The 9,650-nt window shown below is 33.8% G+C and overlaps 1 protein-coding gene across 4 annotated transcripts in view; it reads right to left on the bottom strand.

Annotated features, from left to right (window-relative positions):
• vps13d (vacuolar protein sorting 13 homolog D) overlaps positions 1-9,650 on the bottom strand; it is a 137,973-nt gene that overhangs the window by 82,185 nt on the left and 46,138 nt on the right. For all 4 annotated transcript variants that reach the window (XM_062052402.1, XM_062052401.1, XM_062052404.1 and 1 more), the window contains 5 exons: positions 7,157-7,381; positions 6,814-7,091; positions 6,471-6,604; positions 4,950-5,105; positions 2,962-3,124 (listed from right to left, as the gene is read on the bottom strand). In XM_062052402.1, the coding sequence (XP_061908386.1) occupies positions 2,962-3,124; positions 4,950-5,105; positions 6,471-6,604; positions 6,814-7,091; positions 7,157-7,381 (956 nt within the window). The remainder of the gene's footprint in view (positions 1-2,961; positions 3,125-4,949; positions 5,106-6,470; positions 6,605-6,813; positions 7,092-7,156; positions 7,382-9,650) is intronic.

Here is a 9,650-nt window from a genome sequence, read left to right as displayed (position 1 = left end):
AGAGCACCATGACAGGAACACCTCTGCCACATGTTTTACTACATTCATCCTCAAAAGAAGTTGTATTGATGTCTTATATGTATTACAATACAGTATTTCAATGACAATTACAGTATATTAAATATATATTTTAATACAGACTTTCTGCTCGACCGCACCCGAACTCTGGAACACTCTCCCGACCATCTTAGAGCACCACAGTCCTTTTAAGAAGGGACTAAAAAGCTACCTTTTTAGCACAGCTTTTATCTCATTTCTCTGCCTTCTTGTTTTTTTAATTGCACTGCTTGTCTATCTGTTTTATCCAGTGCTTTCATGCTGTTATTTCTATTTTATTATATGTTTTATCTAGTGTTTTTCATGTTTTTATTTATATTGTATCTATGTTTCTATGTTTTATCTAGTGTTTTTCATGTTTTTATTTATATTTTATCTATGTTTCTATGTTTTATCTAGTGTTTTTCATGTTTTTATTTATATTTGATCTATGTTTCTATGTTTTATCTAGTGTTTTTCATGTTTTTATTTATATTTGATCTATGTTTCTATGTTTTATCTAGTGTTTTTATTTACATTTTATCTATGTTTCTATGGTTTATCTAGTGTTTTTCATGTTTATATTTATATTTTATCTATGTTTCTATGTTTTATCTAGTGCTTTTCATGTTTTTATTTATATTTTATCTAGTGTTTTATTTATATTTTATCTATGTTTCTATGTCTTATCTAGTGTTTTTCATGTTTTTATTTATATTTTATCTATGTTTCTATGTTTTATCTAGTGTTTTTATTTATATTTTATCTATGTTTCTATGGTTTATCTAGTGTTTTTCATGTTTTTATTTATATTTTATCTATGTTTCTATGTTTTATCTAGTGTTTTTCATGTTTTTATTTATATTCTATCTATGTTTCTATGTTTTATCTAGTATTTTTCATGTTTTTATTTATATTTTATCTATGTTTCTATGTTTTATCTAGTGTTTTTATTTATATTTTATCTATGTTTCTATGGTTTATCTAGTGTTTTTCATGTTTATATTTATATTTTATCTATGTTTCTATGTTTTATCTAGTGCTTTTCATGTTTTTATTTATATTTTATCTATGTTTCTATGTTTTATCTAGTGTTTTTCATGTTTTTATTTATATTTTATCTATGTTTCTATGTTTTATCTAGTGTTTTTCATGTTTTTATTTATATTTTATCTATGTTTCTATGTTTTATCTAGTGTTTTTATTTATATTTTATCTATGTTTCTATGGTTTATCTAGTGTTTTTCATGTTTTTATTTATATTTTATCTATGTTTCTATGTTTTATCTAGTGTTTTTTATGTTTTTATTTATATTTGATCTATGTTTCTATGTTTTATCTAGTGTTTTTCATGTTTTTATTTATATTTTATCTATGTTTCTATGTTTTATCTAGTGTTTTTCATGTTTTTATTTATATTTTATCTATGTTTCTATGTTTTATCTAGTGTTTTTCATGTTTTTATTTATATTTTATCCATGTTTCTATGTTTTATCTAGTGTTTTTATTTATATTTTATCTATGTTTCTATGGTTTATCTAGTGTTTTTCATGTTTTTATTTATATTTTATCTATGTTTCTATGTTTTATCTAGTGTTTTTCATGTTTTTATTTATATTTTATCTATGTTTCTATGTTTTATCTAGTGTTTTTCATGTTTTTATTTATATTTTATCTATGTTTCTATGTTTTATCAAGTGTTTTTCATGTTTTTATTTATATTTGATCTATGTTTCTATGTTTTATCTAGTGTTTTTCATGTTTTTATTTATACTTTATCTGTTTCTATATTTTATCTAGTGTTTTTCATGTTTTTATTTATATTTTATCTGTTTCTATGTTTTATCTAGTGTTTTTCATGTTTTTATTTATATTTTATCTGTTTCTATGTTTTATCTAGTGTTTTTCATGTTTTTATTTATATTTGATCTATTTTTCTATGTTTTATCCAGTGTTTTTCATGTTTTTATTTATATTTGATCTATGTTTCTATGTTTTATCTAGTGTTTTTCATGTTTTTATTTATATTTGAATTTTCTATTATATATTCTAACTTTCAATTTTTATTTTCTACCTTTTTTTTTAATACTTTGTAGCACTTTGAGATTTTAAGAAATGTTAAGTGCGTTACAAATGTAATTCATTATTAAGTTAAAGTACCCATGATTGTCACACACACACACTAGGTGTGGCGAAATTCTTCTCTGCATTTGACCCACCACCCTTGATCACCCCCTGGGAGGTGAGGGGAGCAGTGAGCAGCAGCGGTGGCCACGCCCAGGAATAATTTTTAGTGATTTAACCCCCATTTATAGTCTTTGGTATGACTCGGCCGGGGTTTGAACTCACAACCTACCAATCTCTAACCACTAGGTATTATTATTATTATTTGTCTTATTTTCTATTATTCTGTTGAGCTGATCACACCATGGAGGACTTCCATTTCCAGGTTAAGAGTGAAACTCCCTTTCCATGCCAATTGTTTACGTGTTTTTAGGGTCATTTAACGATTTAAATATTTAATCGTGATTAATCATTTTGTTCATAGTTAACTACGAATTATTGCAATGCCGCTCCCAGTCAGTGGAACGCTCTCCCTGACCACCTGAGGGCACCACAGACTGTGGATGCTTTTAAAAAAGGCTTAAAAACCCTTCTTTTTAAAAAAGCATTTTTTAAAATATATGTGTGCTAGTTCTAGCTATTGGGCTGTTCTAGTTTTTATTATTTTTACTATTTATTTTACTTGTTGGGGGCAGCTAATTGTGGTTTTAGCGTTGTTGTTTTTTTGTTATTTTAAATGCACTGTAGCACTTTGAGGTTGTTTGCTCAATGTAAAGTGCTTTTACAAATAAAATCTATTATTATTATTATTAATTAGCTGAGAGACAGAAAAGGTAGCATTAGCAGATAATATTTCCATACCTATATGGGCAAGACTTGGTTTGGTTGCGTGGGCAGGCACAGTTTGAGTTGAAGTGGCAACATCCGAGTCAGAAGCGTTGACATCGGGGATGGACTTGGCGATGGCCAAGAAGAGCTGAATGTCATTGTAGGACAGGCGGATGTCCAGAACAGGAAACTGGATCTGCAAAACAACATTTAAAAGCTGTTCATTCTCAGAATAACATCAAGTAACACCTACAGTATGTTGGAGTGACTTAGTAGATTGTACAGTTAGAAACATGAAATGGTTTAGACACAGACATCCACCATTTGGTTATGACATCCAGTATGCATATAAAGCAGAAAATACTTATATTGAAGAAGATGAAGTTATACTTTTTTAAACTTTCTTGTGATGTGTAAAGTTCAACTAAATGAAAAGGTGTAGTTTCCTCTGCCTTCTGTTCTGCTAGCCATTCTGTTGTCATACAAGAATGTAGCTTATAGTTTGATTTAGCATGTTCATTTATTCATCTAGACCAGGGGTCACCAACGCGGTGCCCGCGGACACCAGGTAGCCCGTAAGGACCAGATTAGTAGCCCGCCGGCCTGATCTAAAAATAGCTCAAATAGCAGCACTTACCAGTGAGCTGCCTCTATTTTTTAAATGTTATTTATTTACTAGCAAGCTGGTCTCGCTTTGCCCAACATTTTTAATTCTAAGAGAGACAAAACTCAAATAGAATTAGAAAATCCAAGAAAATATTTTAAAGACTTGGTCTTCACTTGTTTAAATAAATTCATTTATTTTTTTACTTTGCTTCTTATAACTTTCAGAAAAACAATTTTAGAGAAAAAAATACAACCTTAAAAATTATTTTAGGATTTTTAAACACATATACCTTTTTACCTTTTAAATTCCTTCCTCTTCTTTGCTGACAATTTAAATCAATGTTCAGGTAAATTAATTTTTTTTATTGTAAAGAATAATAAATACATTTTAATTTAATTCTTCATTTTAGCTTCTGTTTTTTCGACGAAGAATATTTGTGATATATTTCTTAAAATGTATTAATATTAAAATTCAAAAAAAATTATTCTGGAAAATCTAGAAAATCTGTAGAATTAAATTTAAATCTTATTTCAAAGTCTTTTGAATGTCTTTTAAAATTTTTGTTCTGGAAAATCTAGAAGAAATAATGATTTGTCTTTGTTAGAAATATAGCTTGGTCCAATTTGTTATATATTCTAACAAAGTGTAGATTGGATTTTAACCTATTTAAAACATGTCATCAAAATTCTAAAATTAATCTTAATCAGGAAAAATTACTAATGATGTTCCATAAATTATTTTTTTAATTTTTTCAAAAAGATTCGAATTTGCTAGTTTTTGTCTTCTTTTTTTCGGTTGAATTTTGAATTTTAAAGAGTCGAAATTGAAGATAAACTATGTTTCAAAATTTTATTGTCATTTTTTTCGTGTTTTCTCCTCTTTTAAACCGTTCAATTAAGTGTAAATATAATTAATTATTAATAATAACATAGAGTTAAAGGTAAATTGAGCAAATTGGCTATTTCTGGCAATTTATTGAAGTGTGTATCAAACTGGTAGTCCTTCGCATTAATCACTACCCAAGAAGTAGCTCTTGCTTTCAAAAAGGTTGGTGACCCCTGATGTAGCCTATTTCTATTCATTTGTCCATCATTTATAGTTTGATTTAGCATGTTCATTTATTCATCTAGCCTATTTCTATTCATTTGTCCATCAGTCAAATATTGTTAAAGACTACTCCAATTGTTTAGCTGACTATTTATATCTGTGTGTGTGGCATTGCATTAGTCTTTTACACTCTTCTCATCTTATTCTACACAATAAGATGGACGCTGGCCAACTTTGAATAATCACAAAATGGTCAAAATTTCCAAACTTCCCGAGCTTAACTTCCCGTGGTAAATTTCCGGAAAGTTTCCGGAAATTTACCGGGAACTTTCCACCCCTTTTTGCAATGATCTTCTTCATCTCTGACCTCCAGCAGCGGTGGGATGTCCTCCACACTGAAGGCGTCCAGTAGACCGGAGCTGCTCTGGTAGGTGGGGCTGCCACAGAGCTCCACCTGAACATTGACCGGATCCACGATGGACAGAGCGGTCTCCTGCTCGCTGCCCAGACAACAGGAGAACACCTGAAGGCAGGACGATAGTTGACAATGACAAGTGATCAACAAGTGTCACTTCACTTTGTATTTGATAAACGACTGCGGATGCCGGGGGAAAAAAACGATTGACATTCAAATCTGGATTCCTATTCATGATCATTTTGAAATGATTGACAATGTTCAAGAATCGATTGTTAGAAAGACCTTTTTCAGGCCATCGCCACGCTCACTCACCTGTTTTGAAAAGGTTTTAAAATCATTTATGTACCAAATAATGTATCGGGAGACTCGGTTTGAATCGATTCTGAATCACGTTGTCATCCCAAGGATCGTCTTTAAATTGAACCGATAGTTCACATCCTAACTGCAGTCCACCCTTAATCTCAACATTATTGTCACGTTGCCCTTTTTCTTTAGGAAAGGACACTTCTGCTCCGCCGCTCCCAGTCTGTGGAACGCTCTCCCTGACCACCTGAGGGCACCACAGACTGTGGATGCTTTTAAAAAAGGCTTAAAAACCCATCTTTTTGAAAAAGCCTTGTCTTTTTTTTTTTTTAGATATATGTGTGCTAGTTCTAGCTATTAGGCGGTTCTAGTTTTTATTTTTTTACAATTTATTTTTACTTGTTGGGGCAGCTATTTGTGGTTTTAGCGTTGTTGTTTTTTTTTTTTTGAGGGGGGGGGGGAGGGGGGGTTTAAATGCACTGTAGCACTTTGAGGTTGTTTGCTCAATGTAAAGTGCTTTTACAAATAAAATCTATTATTATTATAATTACAGTAGACTCTACCAACAACTGGTGGTTATTATTTAGCGTGCAAGGAGTACAACAGTAAGTGCACACACAGTAAAAGTACCTGTAGTATGTTGCGTGCGACCGGTCTTCCTCTCAGGGAATAAAACACACTGGTCACGTTTTGAAAAAGCTTCATTATAATTATTACACCTATCAATACATTGCGAGTATCGGTTCGAATCGGTAATCGATTCTGAATGGAATTGTCACCCCAGGAATGGGAATGGCATTGAATCGTTAGTACCAGAAGAGTCTCACATACCTTCTTGTCTGCTTCTGCTTGTACTTCCTCGCTGTGTAACATGTCTAGCCTCGCCCTCCAGTGATAACGCTACATGATAATGATACTTGAGATTCTATCGTTTATTTGCTGCATTGGAGGTGATGATTATTCCACACTAGCTGCCTCTGTCAGCCAATTTACCAACAAATAAGTCAAGTACCACCCAGAGGGCATCGGTTTTTGTTATTAATGAGCAGTGGCCGATCAGACTTTTTCACTAAAATGGTCTGATACTGATCAATGGCTGCTGGATCGGACCGCTCCTTGTTTTTGTACTATCTCAAAGCTTCTATGTGGTGGTGTGAGAGACGTCACCTCGATGCCAGCAAGGCTTCCAGAGAAAGGTCTGTCCAAGAGACGAGGCTTGTAGGTGAGGACAGTGGTGCCTTTGAGGATGATGGCGTTGGTATCCAGGCAGTTGGCGTCCTCCACTATGACAAACTCTGTGCCTGCGGTTCAATTACATGACAGTATTTGGGAATTAGACTGACAGAAAAAGGAGTTATTAGACCAGGGGTGTCCAAAGTGCGGAAAAAGTGGTGGAAAAAGTTTGGACACCCCTGTATTAGACCTAAATATTTGATCTCTGTTAGTTGAATAAAGTTTCTGAGGACTTGATTCCTAGTCTGGAGTTAATATTATCCAGGGAATGACTGACCTGTCACATTGACCTTGACCTCCAGGCAGCGGTTGAGGGTAACCGGCACCGTGGACCTCTTGGTGACCACACCGCTCTTGACCCTCTTTGGTATGGTGGTAGTGACGGCAGCAGCGGCGGCTCCCGAGTCCGTGCTGATGTGACTGAGGTTCTCTGCACCTGAGGGCTTTCTCACCGGCGTTTGCAGGAAGTCCTGCACCAGCCGCAGCCAGTCAAAGATGAGAAAGACCCTCAGGTTGTTCAGGACCACCGTAAAACAGGAGGAGTCCTGTGTGGATCTGTGGAGCAGAAAAGTCCAAATGTGTCCATGTTGTAGCACGTCCAGTCAGTTAATTAGTTGTACCTGTAATGCAGTTCCAGCTGCAGAGAAGCCTGGTTGCTGCCAGTTTTGGAAGGCTGGAGGATGCAGTGGAATACATTGTGCCTGCAGGTCCCGTCACGTCCAGACTTCTTGTGTTGTCCAGTGCAGCGAGTGTCGTATGCAAGCAGCGAGTGAGACACCAAGTTGACGGACTTGGAGCCGTTGGAGAAACTCTCAAAGAGCAGTTTGGATTTGATGAAGTTAAATCTGAGGCCAAGATGAAGCAACACATTCCGCTTTAAAAAGAGAGCCTTTTCTATTGGGGCTCCAGTACTCTGGAATGTTCTAGAAGTAACACTTAGAGATGCTACCTCAGTAGAAGCATTGAAGTCACATCTTAAAACTCATTTGTATACTCTAGCCTTTAACTGAATGCTAAAAACTTTATGACAGATCACCTTAGAAAACTAAATAGAATTTAAAACATTTTTACTGAATGAGACAACCAGAATGTACATGAAAATAAAGAATGATACAATATTAACTATGAAGGATAAAACACTGAATATTGACAACATATGAACGTCACACCCCCTCTCCATACACATATTTTACAATCAAGCGAGACGTAACAATAATACAACAAACACAGCCAAATATGAACGCGTAAACTAAAAAAAAAAACACCTGATATATGTAATATATGTGATATAAGTGATATAAGTGATACATGTGATATAAGTGATATAAGTGATATATGTGATATATGTGATATATGTGATATAAGTGATATATGTGATACATGTGATACATGTGATACATGTGATACATGTGATATAAGTGATATATGTGATATATGTGATATATGTGATATATGTGATACATGTGATACATGTGATACATGTGATACATGTGATACATGTGATACATGTGATACATGTGATATATGTGATATAAGTGATATATGTGATATATGTGATATATGTGATATATGTGATTTAAGTGATATATCACTAAACTTTACAACTTTGTTGTAAAAATCTTCTTCCACGTCTGTCCCTGACACCCACATTTCAGGCTCTGGAAACGCTCTGTGGAAACACTCCCCACCCACACTGCTTGGTACCTCGTCTGAGCTGCTGTCACTTACATTACCATAGTAACTCATTACATGACCATAGTAACTAATTACATGACCACAGTAACTAATTAGATAACCATAGTGACTAATGAAATTACCATAGTAACTAATTAAATGACCATAGTAACTAATTAGATGACCATAGTGACTAATTAGATGACCATAGTGACTAATTAGATGACCATAGTAACTAATTAGATGACCATAGTGACTAATTAGATGACCATAGTAACTACTTAGATGACCATAGTAACTACTTAGATGACCATAGTAACTAATTAGATGACCATAGTAACTACTTAGATGACCATAGTAACTAATTAGATGACCATAGTGACTAATTCGATGACCATAGTAACTACTTAGATGACCATAGTAACTAATTAAATGACCATAGTAACTAATTAGATGACCATAGTAACTAATTAAATGACCATAGTAACTAATTAGATGACCATAGTAACTACTTAGATGACCATAGTAACTAATTAGATGACCATAGTAACTAATTAGATGACCATAGTAACTAATTCAATCATGCAGGTTCCAATCATTGAAATACTTTGTATAGTTCGGGGGTCGGCAACCCGCGGCTCTAGAGCCGCATGCGGCTCTTTAGCGCCGCCCTAGTGGCTCTCTAGAAATTTTTCAAAAATGTATGAAGAATGGAAAAAGATGAGGGGAAAAAAAAATATATTTTTGTTTTAGTATGGTTTCTGTAGGAGGACAAACATGACACAAACCTCCCTAATTGTTATAAATCACACTGTTTATATTAAACATGCTTCACTGATTCGAGTATTTGGCGAGCGCCGTTTTGTCCTACTTATTTTGGCGGTCCTTGAACTCACCGTATAGTTTGTTTACATGTATAACTTTCTCCGACTTTCTAGGACGTGTTTTATGCCACTTCTTTTTCTATCTCATTTTGTCCACCAAACTTTTAACGTTGTGCATGAATGCACAAAGGTGAGTTTTGTTGATGTTATTGACTTGTGTGGAGTGCTAATCAGACATATTTGGTCACTGCATGACTGCAAGCTAATCGATGCTAACATGCTATTTAGGCTAGCTGTATGTACATATTGCAGCATTATGCCTCATTTGTAGCTATATTTGAGCTCATTTAGTTTCCTTTAAGTCCTCTTAATTACATTTATATCTCATGACACACTATCTGTATGTAATATGGCTTTTAATTTTTTGCGGCTCCAGATAGATTTGTTTTTGTATTTTTGGTCCAATATGGCTCTTTCAACATTTTGGGTTGCCGACCCCTGGTATAGTTCAATCAATCAATCAATGTTTACTTATATAGCCCTAGATACCAAGTGTCTCAAAGGGCTGCACAAGCCACAATGACAAGCATGTAAAGACTTAGTATAGTTGAAGACT

The sequence above is a fragment of the Entelurus aequoreus genome, linkage group LG07 (assembly GCF_033978785.1).
Source record: "Entelurus aequoreus isolate RoL-2023_Sb linkage group LG07, RoL_Eaeq_v1.1, whole genome shotgun sequence".
In the NCBI taxonomy this organism is placed as follows: Eukaryota; Metazoa; Chordata; class Actinopteri; order Syngnathiformes; family Syngnathidae; genus Entelurus; species Entelurus aequoreus.
The sequence above is the reverse complement of the archived record's forward strand: the minus strand, read 5'-3'. Positions and strand labels throughout refer to the sequence as shown.